The following is a 21,024-nucleotide window of genomic DNA, read 5'->3' on the forward strand; positions in this document are numbered from 1 at the left end:
CAACAATTCACTTCCGACAGACGAAATAAAAAAGAATGAATAGTCATGCTCGAACAACAGTGAACGTCGGCATTCAAGTCCATTTTCACGCCCGCAATAACCAACAAGTGACTGCTCGCTTCTTTCACTCCCTTCACACACACGAAAAATCCGGGAGTGCGGTTCCTTTCATCATTTTCCCCTTTCAACAAAAGAATAAAAAACAAATTTAAATCTGAATTTGATTTCTACATGCCCACTGGAAACAACTTCATTTTTCTTTTTCCCCAAACATTTCTTTTCAGCCATCCGCAAAAAAATCGACTTTTGGCTTGCTGCGATAAGGGTTGATGCTTTTTGCGACGGTCACTTTGTTTGGTCCGGATTTTTTCTTTACTCGTCGACCATCACCCACCTACTTGGATCGGTCGAGCGCGGTCGAATATTTATTAGATCCTAAAATTTTCTATTACAATACCGGGCGGAAATTGAAAAGGAAGGTTTTGCCGGCTCCCCACACTCACCAAGAATGTATAAAAAGGGTAAACCTCGCTTTCACCGCCGTCGCCGAAGGTGCACGGTGAGTCGAATTCAATTTCGAACCGTTTGCCGAATATTTACATTTCGGACGTATTGAATTCACATTTCGGTCGGTCGGTCCCTTCTGTTCCGACGATAATAACGATGATAATGTAGTTCCGCTGGACCACAACGCGCAGCGGATGACCATAACAACGACACTCGCAGAAGGACGTTTCGGAACGAAGCGAAAGGCAAAAGAATATCATTAAAATTAATTGATGGGCACACATAAAATGTATGCTTTATGCTTCGGATGTATCGATTTTGCATATAAATAATATATAATCAAATGTTAATCCCTACTTTCGGGTGGAAACGTGTCCTCCGCTGTTGGCCGACGGGTACCCTTGGATGTGGGTGAATTTGCAAGAAGGATAAGAGAGGGAGAAATCGCTTCAAGAACAAGCCAATTCCACTTCACTCGATAGGAATTGGGAAAGGAAACACACTTGTCCGTATGCTAATAAGCGCTTCTGAGAAGTGACAACTACAGCTGGATGGGAAGGGAGAAATCGTCCTTCAGGCTGTGATTATTCTAATCCTCGTGTTTCCGTGCCAGTGTTCGGGCGCTATTTACCATTAATGCTCAGCTCCAGAGCATAGCGATACGATCGCGCGTCATCTGGATGGGAGGAAAGCCTTGCGACGCCATATAGCGCATAAAATCTTACGTTCACATATTCTGCAGTGAGTCTGGAAATCCCCTCCGGAAGGCAATGGCCGAGTAAATTGTAGAGAGACGATATTATTCTTCGTTCGTTAGGCAGCGTTGGATGAATTTGAGTTGGGAAAGCAAAAAATATAATTAATAGGAATATAGCTTGGGTGAGTGATAAAGCGTCTCCATATCGGTTGCTTGAAGCTTAAAAACAAATTGAAATGTCTGAATTTTACCGATCATTTCGCTAAAAAATTACCGAAGTCGGTATTAAAGTAATGACCCGATTTGGTCCCGTTTCGTTTCGTGGGTAAGTCAGATTATATCTTCGGTTTATTTATTTGGTCCATGCGCTCCATTCCCGTATTAGTGAAGGACTTGGCATTTCCAAAAAGTTAGTAGTTTTTTCTATGCCGTTAGTAACCAACGACCGTTCAAGAGGTCCTCTGAGAGAAAAGTCTCATTTGTCGGGCAAAGTTTTAACGCGACCAGTGGTCTCTCCTAATAGAAAGTGGTGCTTAAGCTGAGATCAAAACCTTAAGTTAGATCAAAACCTCAGCAAAATTTCACGAACGGTTACATAGGTTAGAAAATATTTTCTATTGTTCTACCAAACCCAGTGCTTTTATAGTGCAAAAATTCGAGCTTGGATTTAGGATGCGAACACATAATGCACTAGCCCTTTGAAGTTTATATGGGAATTGCTATGAGAAAAATGTTTGTTCTCATCGAAATGATCAGCAGAAAAAATTTTCTATCTGTACTAATGTGATATTTTCTCAGCTACAACTTTGCTGAAGACCGTATTTGGATTTAACGTCAGGATAATTAGTCATTAATTTATTAGGAAGATGATATACTTCTGACATGCTCCATAAACTGCTCGTCAGGCAACATTGGTGTGCTTGGCGTGAAGAATATGACGAAACATGCAGGCTACTAGGTCTTTGGCTAAAAAAACACGCCTACTGAGGATTCATAAAATCATATATCAATGAAACAATCATCGGTCGTCATTGAAAAGCAATGCAACTATGTTCTGTAAATCTAATTGAACTTTTATCGGCTCTGTTGTCGTGTAAATTTTAGCTATAACGGCCTCTTTTCTGATTTTTATCTCTCAATCTATGAAATATACACGAAAACTATGTTTGAACAAAATTTCTAAAACAATATGAGAAACATTATGCCGTAGACTACACATTTTTGTGTCACATGGGTGGAAAATTCGTAGAACAAATACTTTAAAATTCTTCACTTTCTAAGATATCTTCGAGCATGAAACTAAGTCAAACTTCAATAAAATCACTTTGAATAGTCAATCTTTGGTTACAAAGTTGATAGATAACACATTAAGCTTTGCTATGAAAGTTGTTACAACAGTTTTCGTTATTTCAGTCTCGAGATACAAATATTATAAGCCGTGCATTACCTTAAAAACATTAAATTAACTTGAAGCACCTCTAAATCATCACCGATTTAACTGAAAATTTGCACAGAAGTTCAAATTAACATGAAACAGTAATCACGGTACATTCCGAACATTTCGTTTAAAATGAACAGGTCTAGTGTATAGTGATGTTCAGCTTTTAATAATATGGTGAATGAACCAATAAATTAATAAATAAAAACATACATAAATTTGCAACACTTTTATACGCGCTAAATCTGTTATTTTTCGGAGTTGGTTGGAAATGCTAACATGAAGCTTTAGTGTGATAATTTATTAGCTAGAGAATGATCTTTAGAGTACGGCAGTATGAAAATTGAATAGAAGTTGAAAATGAGCGAAGGGCCATTAATGCGACAGTTTTTAAAGTTAGACGCACATCTTTTGCCTAACCCGTACGATGTACGCGGGGACTTGAAGTATGTCTCCAAGTCTACAGGCAATATTTTTGCAAAGCCCTAGAATTTACTGAGTAATTGAGTCATGGAGTATTTTTATGGTCTCGAGGCCGAACGGTATTGGGGTGAATGGGTCATTTGATCTAATTATAAAGAGTGAGAGATCGACTGAAGAAATTGTTTTAGAAATCTTGCACTTGATACAAATGAGATCCAGGGAAAATTGCTGGAGATCTCGGATTCGGGGACTCCAAAATTTGTAAGGAGCATAAATGATTTTTTTACGAGATTTTCATAATGAGGAAATTTGGAAAATTTAAAAGATCCCAGATGAAAAAAATATTCAGAGTTCTCACAGTTCAATTAAAAAAATCTATAGAAATCCGTGCAAAATGCCTATGGGATTTTTTGGATAATTAAAAAGAAATTAAAATGAGAATTCATGTGAAACGGCAAGGATAATTACTACAAAAAGCTGGTTAACATCATGTCGGAGTTCTGATCCGTGATCCAATATAATTCTGGGATAATATTCTTACCCATTCTTAGAATAATGGCATGGTTGTAGAAAAAGAACTTCAGTAATACTTCCTAGGTGATTCAGAAAAAAAATAAGGGGATCATGAGAAGGATAGCAATTGAATTTTTAGTATAATTCGGCGTGTGTCTGTGGTGGGAAAAAGGGCTTTCCCTATCACAGATTACAGATTTCAGTACCAAAAAATGAACTTATCAGACAGTACCTCTATTTATGCTTTTCGACATCCCTCCTACTTGGAGATTTATGTATGGAACGGCTGCTCTACTGTGCCATATACCTGCCAATTATAATATCCCGAATGTGTTGCTGATGAAGGCGGGGCAAACCGTTCCATGTAGGAGGGACTTCTGCCGCGGATACACTGGTATGACCTACTATGAGCAACTATACAAGTGTGATCATGGTTGTGCTCATAATTTATTATACAAATAATGCTCATGCTCATATAGTTTGTCATCTAACTGTATTCGCGGCATTACAATGCTAATCTAGAAGCATGAAAGCAGTTAGAGGTATTGCGTCACCACCCACCCAACTAACAATTTTCACGTTCACGTTCAGCGTTTACTTTACTCATTTCATTTATACAGTCTCAAGCTGTATTCAAACGTTATACGATATGAGGAAACCTTTACTCAACCTCTATACAAGCAAATCTGACGAACTTAGTCAGCTACTTATGGCTGTTGGGACGGTCGGGAGAAGCTCTTATTGCATATCCATTAACGCTTCTATACAGCTGTTATCCTGCTGTTTAGTTGTGTGTGAACTTGAAAGGCGCTTATTCAACCTTTTCCCGGTTATCCAAAAATCACTACACAGCTTTCTCTTGAAGCCGGGTTAAATACTGTTTACGCTTTTTTATGAAGGAATTTATTGAGTTTATTTTGCTGTGAATCAAATTAATCGAAATTAGTTACAAATCATCACCAAATTATTTACCCTGCACCGGAGAACCTGGAATCGAACTCGAGACGACCTCATTGGCAAACCTTGACACTACCAACTGTGCTACGCCAACACTTCTACTACAAAATCGCTGAGTAGAGGCTTTTTAATAGTACACATGAATCAGTTTTCTCGACTAGTTATAAAAGAGCAGAGTAAAAGCTGTAAAACTGCACACGTCTAAAAATAAACCTACTTGACTGTGAAAATGCTTCCAAAGTTGCTCTAACACAGTTTATAAGCTGAGTACAGGTTGTTTAGTTGTTGAAAAAGTACTTTTGATGTTTATGTTATTCAGCAAAAGTTGTTGGTTGTGTAGAAGCCATCAAATGAGTAATAAATTCACTTTTTTAGCTTTGTTTTGCAGCTACAAGTTGAAAGTAGGGTAGTGTGTGTATAGAAGTGACATTAGCGTTTATTGGCTGATGTTATTCAGTGTGACTGACAAATTGAATAATGGTTGTGAGAAAGTTGAGTAAACGCTCTCCAAAACTATTTGGCTAGCTTTTGCTTGTAGCTGTATCTGCAGCTTCTTTTCAGCTACTTTACAGCACAACGCTGGAAAAGTTGGTTTACAAAGCTGAAAATGTTAGTTGGGCATTGGGACTGGTTGGGACGCTGGAGAAGGTTCTTCACCTCGAGGTAGGAAATTCAAATTAATTTTTAACAAGCCTTTGATGATGATGAACTATGATGCTTACTATCAAAACATTTAACAGGTGGAGATCCTGTATACAAGATTTTGCTCTGATCTTGAAGTTGAATAACTGAATCCCCCTAACTTTCAATTGATATTATACTAAACACATACTTATTCGAAACCAAACGTTTGATTTGAGAAAAGTCACAGATAAGAGAGAAAGGGGCATATTTCCTCCATAAACAGATATATTCCAGATTCTACGTATATTTTGTAAAGTACATAATGATGATGCATGATATATTTTTTTATTAGGATTATCCTCCTAATTGGAGCACAAAGGGGTGCTGAGATCACCGCGTAAGATCGTCATACCCCTTCTTCCCCTACTTAGCTGACATATAAACCAAAATTTTGTTCAATTTAGAAAGTACTGTCTTCTGATAAGAAAAGCACAACTGCCTGTTGCGTTATCATAAAATGAAAATTTAACTCTCTCCTTTGCTTCAGAGACCTAATTTAAAGCTATTGCTGGAGCTACCAAAATTAACTTATTTTTTTGTGGATTGTTTTATCTCACAACATTTATGGCGGAGTAAGTGAACCACTTACCACAGTTTTAGAGAATCATTTTTTATTTAATAAATTCCATGAAAAACCCTCCAGAAATTAAAAACTAAGGTGGGGAACTTGTTTGTATTTCGTCATTTGTTTGTATTTTAATATTCATATCTGATTGCAATTTAGGAACCAAATGTAATAGACTATGTAATCGAATTTTATGAGGTCCTGGATTTGGCCATGTTTCACTATAAATTATATATATATATGGGTCATTCCAGCTTAAGTGGGTACACCACCTTGTGGTCGATGTCACCGATTTGAGCCAAACTTGGCCAAAACGCTTATTTTGGCATTCTGGGCAAACGTATTTTTTGATTTTTTTTCTAAAGTGCCTAGATCCTTCTGGGCTACAACCCTGGATTTTCGAGATTTTAAAAAATGTCAACTTTCAGAAGAGATTACTCCACAACCAAATAAGCTATTCGTGATCATAGAACGTCAATTTGATGATTTTTTTATGTAGATTCTTATAGGTGTAACCACATCTTGTAACTGCAGTAAAAACGCTGATTACCGGCAGGGATCCGAATTGTCAAAAAATGGCCTATTTTCACCATGAGCGGGATTTTTTATTTCTTAATATTTTGGGCTCAAATTTTCACCACACTCTTTTACTTGATGTGTTTCCAAGGGCAAATGATTTGGACAAATAGTTTTTGAGATATGACCAGATGAGTGAGTGGTAGTTTTGAACTTTTCTGGTGGAAAATCAATGCTACTTAATATGTTTTAGTTTTTCTTGAATTCCTTCGCGCTGATGGCACAGTAATATTTTTATGCTTTTTCATTTTTCATTTTTCAGGATTCTTGTTATATAAAAGCATAGCTAGCTCATTTAATAACTTCTGTCCATAATTTAATTTCGGTCCTTAAAGTGAAAAAAGCGTTCCTATGGGATACAGCTAAAACGTTGTGCTTTAGAAGTACGATGAAATCAGATAGATTAGCAGGTTTATACAATTTCAGTTAGGGATGACAGCTGCTAATTGCTTTTTTATTATTATAGTTATTAAGAAAAATAAACGTTGAACCTTTATTTTTCATTTTTTTAAAACACGCTTTCCATTTATGAACGTAACTGTCATGTTCTTCTTCTACACAGATAAAAATTCTGAATTTTAATTGTGATGTAAACATTCATTCACGTAGACTTGTATTTCATTTCACGCAACCGAGCAATTTGCAAACAATGTTTTTTACAAAGATGGGCCTTTGTATACAATATTTGCTACAAGGCATGAAATGTGTCAGAACTTTACATGATATATAAGATAAACGTATATGATAGGTGACGCTCCATTTATGTGCATCATATTGAACAGAAATTTACACTACTTTTTCGAACTGTGTACGCATATGACCCATATATTTTCATATTATTATATTTTTTACTATATTTTACTGTATCCAAAATATGTACGTAGGACATATATAATAGGTTACTTAAACTGTATTTTAAATCAATTTCAAGATAAATGCACGAGAAGTTCACTTAACAGCTTAACGTAGTCTACGTCAACCATGTGCTTGTGTCTTGTACACAACCCCGCATTTTTTTTTTCTAAATTCATAAACTGTTCAATCACATACTTCTTATCGCTCATTAAATTTTAAATATTGGTAAAAATAAACAAATCATGTTGCACAGTAAAAATTGATCAACGTATTGACTACACAATTCGTAGCTTAATTTTTTCTTACGTTTCAAAAAGTATGAATTGTGTTGAATTATTATTACTATAAAATTTTACTGCTAATATTTTATTGGTCTGTTGATTGTTACCAGTTTTTGAAAAAAAAAATATGAACGATGATGACTATGTCGAAACGAAGCTGACGTAATGTGCAATGGAAAACAATCATAAGAATTTTTAATTTCATAACTGAGCAATTTATGAATCTCAAAAGAGAAAAATCAGTGATTTCCTCATTGTATAGCTGATTTCAGTGAGATGTTTCAAATTATAAATTAAGTAACTACATTACATTAGCATTGGTTTTTATTGCCTAAATCTTACATTTATTTCACCGTACACTTCCTTGGAGTACTGCAACCTAAAATGCACCCATAAATGAAGAATGCGAAGAAAGCAAAGTCGTAATTGTATGCAAAGACAATTACAGCAAAAAAAAAAACAGGCGAGTAAGCTCTAGACATACATATTGGTAAGCGCTCAATCGAAAACCCGAGGAGAACACAGAGTGGTACATATGAGAGGAAATTTAATTAATTCCTCCCCCTTTGCTAACGATGCCAGTATTAAGCGATTTATGGTGGTCTCCGCTTGGCTCTCATGTATATTCTTCCTTGTGGTAGGTATCGATCTGCTAAGAATAGGTGTATGTAGCCGTCTGATTGCAATCGTGCATTGTGACAGTCTGGGTAGAATATTGATTTATTGCTCGATGTTATTTGTCTTCGATTAAACTACATTGTTTCAGTACAAATGAATGAACTCGAAAACCAAAATGATGGATATGTCAAAATCAAAGCTAATTAATACCATCTAATGAAGATGTAAACCTTATGCAACCCCGCCGACATATGTCCACTGTAGAGGCTGCACACGCCACGTTTATCGTTTGGCTCGTGTCCCAGAACGGGTGCCAGTGAGGACCAACAATGCTAGGTGTTAGTAATTCCTCGAAAATTTCATGTTCGTCCTCTTTATGAGCAGCGCTTCGCCCTGCTTTACGATGGTTTTTGGGTGCACTGTGTGTCCTTTTTAATCAAACGCATTTCTCTTCTCGTTGGCGGCGGGGATCTGTGTGGCATCGGGCACGTTCCAAGGAGGTGATAAATTATATCGATTTTTCTTGCTGTTACGTCTCTTTTGCCATCACACACTCACGAGATCTGGTCTGGCGGAGATGTAGAGCTAGGATTGCCCTAGCACAATGGAGCAATATTTTAAGTAAAATCCTAAAAGAGCCATGAATATGATCACAACGGTTCTTTGTCATCGAGCGAGCGAGTCAGGGAAGATGAGGAACAATAGTTGTCCCTAGCTTCTATCTTCCACACATATAGGTATGTATCGTCTAGGAGCTCTTGTGTCATTTCGTTACGCGCGCACTCTCGTTCTTATTATTATCAGAGAGTCACTTCAGTAAGTGTGAATTTTATACGTCTTGTCCTGATGAGGATGGCCATCGGTCGTCCCCCGTGTGTTCGTTCATGTCAGACGGCAATTTGCAGGGCACGAGACAAACTTCCACACACCGACAAGGGTCAAGCATGTATTTATTTATTGAACATCGAGAAAAACAACAGCTGCTCGTCCAATTTTAATATGCATCAGCTCTTGCAAGTTGCCAGGCAAAAGTTTTACACATTTGTTCCCAGAATCCTCTTCTCTGAAAGTGTTCACTCAACTCCCACAACTTCAATCAGTATCATAGGTATCGTACTATGGCTGGGGTCATCGGGTGCAGTATGGAAACGTACGATAACTGCCATGGCCAGCAGTAACAATGGGATGTCCGGCAATCGGTTTTCGTCATACCTACATATACCGATATACACACCCATTCCTCTTCCTACGTGCTGTTCCTGGCTGGAAGCAGAGTGTGTTCAATGGATAAAATTACACTCGAAACACCCGAAACAAAAGGCACCATATCGTTGCCATTCAATAACTCAATAGCAGTGATAATGAAACTGAAAAATTATAATGAAACGTCTATTTGGGTCGAATACCTTCTAACCGAGAGCGAAGGTGAGCAGCGACTATGAATGAGCGTACCACCCTCGCACAATTTATGTGAAACATTGATCGATTTTTTTTTTCGGACAATGCAGTGACCGCAGGAAGGTCTGCCAGACCAGCTCATAAAGTTGATCACCCTATGCGGAATAATGTGGATTTGGCTGCCCAAAAGGGCAGATGTAAAATTAAGAGCCATTTGAGGCACGCGATTTGACAATAAACACGTTTGCAGCAGGGCGGGGTGAAGCCACGAACGTTTGAAGCAATAATAGACGTTCCATGTGAATTAAATTATTATAAATATTCAAAACGTTAACTGGCAAGTCAAATGTCCCAGAATCTTGATGAACATATTTTTTTCAAAATCTCGTTATCTTTAAAAAAAATCCCAAACCTGATACCGTAAAACGAGGTATCTCTAATGCGGTTAACGGCATGTTCTATACATTCATCGAGTATTATCAAAGTAATCCCAAAACAGAAAACTGATGTTCAATCAAAAGTAAAAAAAAAAAAGAAAAAAAAAATGTGCAAATGCAATAATTTCCATTGGGCATATTACGACTTGATTCTAGGATCCTCAGTGCTTGTATAAAAAAATATTTGAAAAACATGAATTATTGTAACAAATATTTAGAATATACTTCAAAAAACTATCAAAGTTACCCCGTTTTACGGTACACTAGAACTGGTAACTCAAAAAAGTATCAAAAAAAAAAGTGTCCGAATCATTCTCAAATCTCATTCATTGACCCTTACTGAGAGAATAAACTCGCAAAAAATGCATTTCATGCTCATGAAAATCGCCCGAACGTCAATATGATGGCATGACAGCATGCATAGGGTGGTTCAAAATATGGAATTTGCTTCACCAAGCTCCATCGATTCTTAATCAGTAATTCCCATATAAACATCAAAGCGCAGTATGAGATCGAAATCAAATGAGCTCAAATTATTAGAATCGAATGAACCACCCTAATGCCCAATGCGCATGTATGTTTTGATAGTTTGCTATCGAATAATGCAAAAACAATACTAACAGCAACGAAATACGCCGAAATATATTTCAAGCAATCATAATTTGATCCGGAAATCTAATCGGTGATTAATGCTGCGCAGTTGAATATGGCAAGAGAAAACTCATAGACAAAAAAGCTTACACACTTAAAATTTTTCGCCGGGATTCCAACAGCCGAGTAATTCTGCAATATATTTTTTCTGAGATTCAGTAAAACAATTTCCAAGACTCAGCTAACAAATTTTGCTGAGATATCAGCTAACAAACAGATATTTTGCAGAGATATCAGCAAAAATAACCGCCGAGGTAATCGCCTGTTAGAGATTTTACCGACTTATATTAAGTGTGTATGTGCTATGCATCTTATCTGCCCACGCAATAAATCATAAGATAGAAAATGCATTTTCATTTCAAGTTCGTTCAAATACCAAACGCTGCTATCGATGTAATTTACGAGCATACTCTTTTTGACACACATTGCAACGGACAGCAAAGAATTGAACGATATATACATGTTTTGCTGACTCAAATTACTTATCCGGGTTGGCAAAAACCCTAATTTCAATATTTGTCAACAATCAGTCCCAGGCGTCTCTTTCTATCTCTTTTTAAGTTGATACTCTAAGGAAGCCTAAGCGTGAAACTTTAAAGGCACAAATGTTGTTGAAATACCAATTTTCGTATCACCCTAAGCATATGGTACACCCTAAGCGAGTTGGTAAGGAAAGAGCTACAATAGATTCTGCTGCAAACTGCTGTACAATAGATTCTACTGCAAACTGTTGTACAATAGAATATGCGCTATCTTTTACTACGCAACTGTTTAGCTGAACTACGTGCCGTATATGCCTACATGGACAGCCGGAGAGTGTAGAAGAGTTCGGATATTGTTTAAATCGCTACCGGACTATACTCTGTATATAGATATTAATGACTAGATTTCATGTGAATAAATTATCTTTGGAATCGAAACGAAGAGTATTATTAATATACAATCTATTCGATTAGTTCACGGACCTCAACAAATTTCAGCTTCCACAAAACATACAAATTTGAAATTGCTACTCTGTAAACCTTATGAAATAAACTCAGTCTTGTTCAAGCACGACTCTGACTTCAATGCGCTTCCATCTGGGATGATCGTACACTGAAGAATAGCCCGTGGCTAGTGATATACCATCCAGTAGAAACCACTACGCATGAGTCTTGAACATCCGCCGTGAAGCATTTCAGCTCGAATAGTTGATGGTTAATTTCCAGAACATTCAATTAGGATGTCGTGTGTATCAGTTATAACACGCGAACATCTTATACTTATGCATGAGGTTTGATTTCCTTTCGGAACACTCTAAAGGACATTTAAGTGTCAAGTTTGAGCAATTCAAAATGGTTTGACACATTAAATCCATTTCAGTTAACGAATGCCGTTTGTGCTAAGTGTGAAGTGTGAAAAGTAAACATGTTTCAGTTAGAAAACGTTTATTGTACTCGGTTTTTTTGTGCCTCTAGGATCATGAAATTTGTCTACATCTGAATTATATTTCAATCCTACACAGGATATTTTTTTCTAGAACTCCCTTCCTCTAGAACTTCAAGTATTTCTTCAAAGTTCATCTTGGTATGTAATTCGTCTGATATTCCCTTTATGTTTTCTTCAGTGATGGAAAAGCTCGTGAAAATTAATTATGTCTTGGGAATTTGTTTCGTCTGATTTTCCTTATGGAATTCTCTACAAATAAATCTAAGAACGCACTCTTCACTTACTCACTCTTCGAATTTCAAATAATTCTCGCTGAATAACGTTGGAATTTCACACAAAATCCTGCTAAAAATTCTTTTGTAACTGTGCTTAGCAATTTATAAGTATTATTTAAAAAAAAATCAATTTACTTCTTCGAAATGATCCTCTTTTTTTTATTCCCTTGGAATTCTCTTCAGCATGTATTTGCTCAGCGGTGCCGGTGGTGCAGTGGTAAGCGTGATTACCTCTCACCCAGGCATGGAAAATCATTTGCATTCGTTTCGTGCATTCATTTACATTCATTTGCCTCTAACTTTTTTCATTAACAGCACTCCGCAAAATGATTTAAATAGCTTTTGTAGGTTTTGTTATTAGCTACAACTTTTGTTAACAAGTCAAATCCATATCTCTGATGTATGACGAACCAGAGCGAACAGAAGCCACTACTGTTTTTCAGTGAATGTAATTTACATTCACTGAAAAACAGTAACAAGTTCTGCCAGCTCTAGTTCGTGATGCATAAGAGATACAGATTTGAGTTATGAGCAATTGTTGTAGCTAACAACAAAACCTACAAAAGCTTTACACATCATTTTGCGGAATGCTGTTGATGAAAAAAGTTAGCGGCAAATGAATGTAAATGATTGTATGAAATGAATGTAAATGATTTTCCATGCCTGCTCTCACCCCAGCAGGCCTGGGTTCAATCCCAGTCGGCGCCGCCGGGATGTTCTGTGGCATAACATCCCTGATCACGAAGGGAAGTAAAGTCGTTGGTCCCCGGCTATTGAGCTGCCTCCCTGGTGTCGGTAGCATTGGTGCTCAGCACGGAAAACAAGATCAACGGAAAGCAAATCAAGGAAAACAAAGTTCTGCTCAGAATTATCCTGGACTTCCAATCAGAACTACCTTGGAAAAAGATATTTGAAGTTATTTCAATTAATTGAAATTATAATTCTCCTCATAAGTCTCTTGAAACTCTGGTCAAAACAAGTGGCATACTATAGAAATCTTTTGAAATTCTCCTTAAAATTCACATACAATTATACTAATAATTCACATTCAATTTTTGTCGATTATTTGTTCCAAATTCAAAATAAATTACGTTTCATTTTAACCTAGGTGCTCCAGTTACTACAGTAACTTACTAGCCTTAAATGTGATGATATATATCTAAGTGTTTTTACATTGTTCCTGTCTTGGCAATTCCGTATTTTTTTAAACCTGCATGTCAGTATAACAATTTACACCTTAAAACTAAAACTAAATCTTATCTAAGTATGAAGGGAATTAATCATTGCAATTGAGGATTGCAACGATTTTTGCCTGAAATTATTAATTATTTTGTTGGACATTTGTTCTAAAGTCTCAACATTCAAAATTCTATGTACCTTCACACTTAGAAATTATTATTTTTACACGAGACGTAATTCAGCTTTGACGTAAATCATGGAACGTAAACAAACATGGCATAATCCTTTAAATTTGTCGAACCTCTTAACGGAATCCCTTTATGAAGAGCTTTGAGTGGGTTTACCATTTAGGTAAATTTTGACATGGCAGTGGATACCTGCTGATTTTTAGTACCTATTGATTAGTATATAACTCGTAGATTAAAGATGGATTCTTCAGTGGTGTTGAGTACTTGGCACTGATGAAGTCTGCAAGTAGTAGACGAAATACGCGTATCTGTCAAAAGATAAGCAATTATAACGGAATTAAAAACATTTCATGTAAAATTAAGTGTCCTGAAACTGAAACATATACAACTCGACGAAAAGTGCATTTGATTGAATTGATTTTCTCGTCCTTTTCAACTTATTCTTATGTCAAAAGGGCCGCTTGCATGTGTCGGTCTCAGGGCACTGAAATTTACATGTCTTTTTCGTAGTGTGTTGGTAATACAGTACCAGGGAGGCAACTTCAAAATCATCTTCAGAACTTTGTTCTGAATCCTTTGAAGTGCTTTTTTCCTGGTAGTACAATAACTAGACCATATTGGCACAGAAATTTACGATTTTCAGAGTTGGTTGGAAATGCTATCCAAAATGAAGCTTTAGTGTGATAATTTATTAGCTAGAGAATAGTGTGAAGAAGGGTAGGTAGATATTTGAATAGAAGTGAAAATGACCGAAGGGCCATTAATGCGACAGTACTAGTCAGCTACCAGCAATGAAGTGTGCGTTTGACTAGTACTGTCGCATTAATGGCACTTCGTTCATTTTCAATTTCTATTCAATTTTAATACTGCCGTACTCTAGCGGAACTATCTACCTACCCTCTTCAGACCATTCTCTAGCTAATAAATTAACACACTAAAGCTTCATCTTAGATAGCATTTCCAACCAACTCTAAGCTTCTTGTTTTACGATTTTTAATCGTAGAAGGTCGAGTTTGGTCGATGCGTGGAACTGCTCATCTGGAATTGACATCTGTCTTAGGAATTCGGTTTCGGTTCATCTGTCTACACTAGATAGTCCTGGAAAGCAAGCAAGTAATTGGTACATTTTGGCAATACCGGTTGTCAACAATAAATAGTTTACTGTTGATAAATAATTATAATTGTAATACTAAACAAATCCATCAGTAAATGTGCACAAACATTCAAGACAATTTACTTTAATAATAAGTCCTCGAGACAAGGTTTAAATCAAGAACATAGACTAACTTTCAAGAAACAGGATTTTGAGATAATTTTAAAATTCCAGTCTTGAGAAAAATCTGAAAACAAGCTTAATTTCTCAAAAATTTAGAGCATGAAATATTTAAATTAAGTTTCCAATGTTGTTGAACAGGTAAAAATGAAGTTTCACACTTGGATTTTTTACCGAGATGGGCACCACCGAGTAGCTCGGCATTTTATTTTGCTGGATCTCAGTGGAAATCTTGCCGAGATTTAGCTAACAAACGGGAATTTTGCCGAGATCTCAGCTAACAAACATAAATTTAGCTGAATCTCGGCAAATTTTTCACTGAGAATACAACCTAATGAGCCTATAACAATTTCCTTGTTCACATGATCTACAATTTACAGCTGTGTGGTTAAACATATGTCATTTATGATGCACATTACATTACATAAATGAACCCTACTCTTTCAAACTATGTTGTTATCGATAATGCATATTTTGCCAATTCAGATCAATTCACATTTATAACAAAATTTCCAGTCATAACAAACCGTATGGGCACCATCTAACTAATTATCGGCATGATGAGTCTGTTCATCGAGCTACAACAAGTGAAAACCACCTACCCTCTTCTACCGAACGAAACCAAACGGGCAGTAGCAAAACATTTACTTTAATCAAATAATTTTCTAATAAATTAACTCACCATCAATGGGGAGATTTATGATCATTTCAGCTTGATAATGCCACTCCATTTTTCTTTTTCGAGAGAGCGCGCCGGCTCTTCTATTCATTTGGTGGCGCAACAGTACCCCCACCCAACCCATCCACAAACACACAGAAAATAAGAGGAGGAGAAACAAGAAGAAGCGATGGTCAAACTCCGGACACCATGCGTGTATTGTTTGTTTGTTTGCAACGGAACGGGACCCGCAGTCTGGCTAGCTGGGACCAGAAACTTGTTAGGACGTTACATCGCATGACTTTTGTGTGCTGGGCAGGCTGCATAATCGAGACAAAGGACTCTTCGATGCCCCCCCCTCATCTTGGGAACCAGGGTGGCCTGCTTAGTTTGTTTTTTTTTGCCTTGGACTCTTGCAGGGGTGTGTATGGAACGGGTCGTAAAATTTACGCATGCACCTAACTATTTTTTTCGCTTTCCAAGAGGGCGACAAATGCAGATCCTGAGCTACTTTCAATCTTTCTCTACTTGCTGGCTTTTGCTGGCGTGGCGATGCGATGGTGGGTCATAAAGATGAAAGGGAGCTGTTTGCTTTTTATCGCCTAAATCACACTTTTCCTTTCTATGTGCTCGTTTGATCCTTCTTTGTGTGTTACGGGTTCGGTATGATGATGGTGATTCGATTTTATTCCATTCCTAGCACTTTTCACAAACAGATAAGCGAAGAAGCGAATGACCCCTGCACGCTTGCTTCGATTGTGTCCTTGTTGGTCGAATATATTTTGGATTTATTTCGATTGAAACTCGTCCAATTTTCCAGAGGACCTTTCCTTTTTACAGTGCCACTTTCACGATCAATCGAGCTACTAGTTGATAGAATTTTATTTCCATTGCGCTAATGAAGAAGGGTGAGAATTTTATAGATAGCATCAAGGAATGACATATGAGTGGGAGTACCGCAGATCAAAGATGACAAATGCATGCGGGTTGTTTGCAGGACAAAGTAAACTGGAAACGTTTGTTGCCATGCAACACAGTTGCAACATTTGAAAGTTTACTTGTTCTCTTAGCCACTTGTCATCCAGAATCAAGAAGCACAATCGAGTTTTTCGAGATTGCTCATTGCAGTGCCTTTCATTTTTATATAACATTAATCAGCGATGCTATCAGCTAATCTAAAGGTTTTAGAATGAAGATTTAGGACGTCTAATTAATTTTTGGAAAACGATTCACGAGCCAATTTTTAAAATGTCGTACTATTTTCGAAATTAAAGTTAACTATCTATGGTTTTGATCCTTATAATAATCCTGTATACTTTCATTCGACTTTCAAATAAATAACAAAAACTGATGTATTATTTTATTCTAGATCATTTATCTATCAATCTATCTACACAATTAGAAAAAAAACATGTATATTTAGGTACTCTGAGAGTGACATACACGAGCGTCAATTTTGACATAAATAAACGCGAAATGTATCTCAATCAAGCGCACGTTTCAGTCTCGGTGCACTTAATATTACATGAACACACGTGTTTGTTTACGTCTCATCTTTTATGTCAAAGATGGATTCCGTCACGTGTAAAATTTTGTTATTTCTAAGTGTGTAGATCTAGACAAGTTTTTTTTTTTTTTAAATTTTACATCGCACGACTTTAAACCACATTTTGCATGCTAAAACTAGAGTTCAAAAGCAAATATTGGCCCAAATTTCAGCCAAAACCATTAAAATTTAGTCTGATTACAATAAAATGATCTTTTTGCGGTCGCGAACATTTTTTTTTAATTTCACTCATATTCAAAAAAATAAATTCATGTTTTATTTGAGAATAGTTCAAACATAACAATAATCAAAAAAAAACTGATGATCAGCATACCATTTCATAACGAATATCGAACATTTAGGCCCGATCCTAATGACAGACCTGATTGTAGTACGGTTCGTACTAGTACGTACTAGTTAAAAGGAGTTCAAAGTTAGTACAAACATGTCTGCCACAAATATAAGTATTTTCATTTCTTCATAACAAGATTCCATCACTGCATTACAAAGTGATTATCGTTCCAATTTTCGATAGTCAAAATAGGGTGAGAAAATTCCACCATATACCAACCTTCGAAAAATGAAAAGCCTCTTAAGCACTTCTCCGGTGTAGCTGGGAATATGGTATCTCTATAAAGTCCCAAAGGGGGTAGCACCATTGACGTAATAAATTGCTCTAACCCTTCTCTTCCTGGAAAGGAAACGCAAGTCGCACCCCTGCACTCTGCGTACGTCTTTCGTCACTTCAGTAGTCAAAAGGGAAAAACCAGTAGCAGGTTATTCAGTTTTTTTTTATTGTGATAGATTCAAATGGTAAAAAGAACAACCCATATTGGGTAATGTTTACACACCCCGTTTGTAGGAAAAAGGAAGTTCTTAAAGGGTTCTTCAAGACTGGGCACGAGCCATTTCCTCTCGTATCTTTGCTTCTACCATTACTGACAGGACGGAAGGGTCAATCCTGTGTTGGGTGATGTGTTTTTACAGCGTGTTTATAGTTTATCAATTTATCCGTTCATTAGAAACGATAATCGAATTATAATGCTTGGGTATAAAATAAAAAAAAAATAGCTAAAGGGGTGGCCACAGAAGACTGTCAAGATAAACGTCAATGTGGAGCAAGGTTATTTGCTGGAATCAGGTTATCGTTTGAGTTGGGAATAAGTATATTAATTAAAATTATATAAACACCAAGAACTATGACGTTTCCCATCATAGTAGCCCAGATATTCTCCCTTTTCAACGCAACGGTCTACTTTGTCACTAACTCCTATATTGACAATGACATCACCTCAACAAGCACTAAACAAACGAGTAATGCCTTCCACTTTGGCGACCTTTGTCCACTTCGTTCAGTCTAACCTTTCCGAATCCCTTCCCATCATGAAGTGAATGTCATTTCAAGATGTCGTCACAATTTATTCCACTCTAAATCATCCCACTTTGGGTGCCCTGGGTGCGGGCAGAAAAGGACTTTGCAGACGCCGTTCGGTAAATCCTCGGTTCTACATTTTGCCGGTGTTTATGGACATGAAGGATAATTTCCTTAAAAATTGAGACATTTTCCCCCTCTAGCTGGTCGACAAGGACCAGCCAGAAGGTTTTTCGCTTTCATCATGTTTATTACATGTGATTTATATTCCCGACAGCAGTCCGGATGTCGTTGTTGTTTTTCCTTTTCTCTGCTCAGGGATATGTAAACTTTCTAGGATTAAACCAGTTCCATTGATCGGTGGGTGTGTGAGGAAACCATATGGAACTGCAGCTTTGTAGGGGATTTCAGTTGGAGTGGGTTTAAATTCCAAATCAATCACGGCACAAATCAACCCTTCAGATTCGATTAGAGAAAGAGAGGAAGAGCCTTGTAACAATGGCAGGGCGATTTAAAATGGAAAAAATGCGTGTGTGGGATTTGAATTCAAACCGTTTCGTTTCGATCGCAGTAGCCATTGAAACTCCATGTTGGGCTGCTTGGATGTTTGTGGCTGGTCATGGCAGGTCGGTGTTTTAAACTTGGCAATCTTGTTAAAAGGAAACGTGGAAGGGGATGATGCTTTAGGGAAAATTGGATGAGGGTTTGATCCCTTTTCCGGAAATTAGCATAACGTTGGATCATTATAATGAAGCATGATGCTGAATATCAAGTACACAGTTTGGTATAAGAAGTCACGAAAATTACTCAAAATTTCAAAATACAAACATCGAAAAATTCTCATCAGCGGCAATGAGAATTGATGTATCAATTAATGGCTTTAGCACTTTTCAATAACCCATTCCGAAGGCCAAAGCTGGTCGTAAATATCGCCTTTCAATTTTCTTAATAAACGGTCACCAACGACGCTCGATTCGTCTTTCCGACGAAGAAAATGATGAAAAAATACACATATTAACGTCCCAAAAGAGGAAGAAGTATTCGAGCGCCATCTCTTGATGGTCTGCTTTTGGCCGCCCATTGCCACCACAGACCAGACGAGTGACGACAGTCAGTAGAGGGAAAAAACGTACATAATCGACTTACAATCGGTGATGAGGAAAAATATGGTTAAATTTTTATGAACTCACCGGGTGATGATGACTTTCGCCGAGTTTGACTCTGTTCCCTGTTGGTGTTGGATGCCAGCTCCTGGCTTGCTGCAATTGCTTCCAATGCTGACGATGCACCGCCGCCTTTGCAACCATTCATGTTATCATCCTCGCCCTGTTCGTCATCATTGGCATGTCCGCGGTCATGTTTGCCTCCACCACCACCGTGGTCTTCGTCATCGTCATTCATGTCATCATGAACGCCATCGAATCGATGCGGCGACGTAAGACGTCTACGATGATGTGGTTGTTCGTCAGGATGATGATGGTGACGGTGAAATTGATGATGATGTTGATGATGATGATGGTTTGAATGTGGCTCAAGTTCGTCGGGTTGCTCTGTTTTGAGCTGAGAACTGGTACTGGTCGCGATTGGCGATGGTTGCTTGGATTGTGGTGGTTGCTGCGACTGCACCAGCAACGGTGGCGGCGGCAGTGCATTGAAATTCAATTCATGTTCCTCGGAGTCTCTTTGATGTCTTTGATGTTGGTGGGATGACACTGTTGCTGCTATCGAAGATGGACTTGCAGCCATCGATGAGGAGGGCAATGAAGAAGAGATTGGGGATGACCGGTGACGGTGATGCATGGATAGCGGAAGATGACTGGATCGTTGTTGCTGATGCTGGATATGATGATGATGATGATGATGATGATGTTGATGATGGGGATGATGCGAATGATGAGGTGAATGATGTGCGAAATGAGGTGGCGGTGATCGTGTAGCTTGATTCTGTCTCGAGCTTCGTTCGTCGAGGTTCATTTCGCATTCGGAGTCATCTTTCTCTCTTTTGATCGAATGCATCATCGGACTCAGGTTTGTCATTCCGGACGACGAAGAAGCAGACATTTGAGGACTTGTGGTCGGTGGTAGACCGAGAGGACTGGGTCCAAGAGGGAATACACCTAACGAACTCGTTGGCATATTCTCCAGCATACTCCTTTTCAGCAGAAGGTTGCTCTCATTCAACAACCCAAGGGTAGGGTTTTGGAGCATCATGTCTCGGATGGTCAGCAGGCTGCCGGGAATAGCGTGCTGTGAAATCGATGTTGATGAATTCAATGGCGTCATGCCCAAGCCACCTGGAACCATGGTAGGAGGCAGCAAGGGCTGTGGTTGCTGCCCAAGCGGACCTGTTGGTAACGATACGGGGTGATGCCATTGCGCTTCGTTGCTCAACCAAATTTTTCCTGCGATAGAAGAGAGAAGAGGAAATTTTTTAATCAGACGTGTTGTGACGTTTGTGCTCTATGAGTATTGCAAAAAAAAAAAAAAAAACATTTCTTGACCAAT

General features: G+C 37.8%; 1 protein-coding gene across 2 annotated transcripts in view; it reads right to left on the reverse strand.

Annotated features, from left to right (window-relative positions):
- LOC135717215 (alpha-protein kinase 1-like) overlaps positions 1-21,024 on the reverse strand; it is a 241,784-nt gene that overhangs the window by 67,712 nt on the left and 153,048 nt on the right. For both annotated transcript variants that reach the window (XM_065239191.1, XM_065239190.1), the window contains exon 4: positions 19,710-20,921. In XM_065239191.1, coding sequence (XP_065095263.1) covers positions 19,710-20,921 — 1,212 coding nt within the window. The remainder of the gene's footprint in view (positions 1-19,709; positions 20,922-21,024) is intronic.

This window comes from Ochlerotatus camptorhynchus, unplaced genomic scaffold (genome assembly GCF_037179485.1).
Source record: "Ochlerotatus camptorhynchus isolate MF236.1 unplaced genomic scaffold, CSIRO-AGI_Acam_v1.1 ptg000052l, whole genome shotgun sequence".
NCBI lineage: Eukaryota > Metazoa > Arthropoda > Insecta > Diptera > Culicidae > Ochlerotatus > Ochlerotatus camptorhynchus.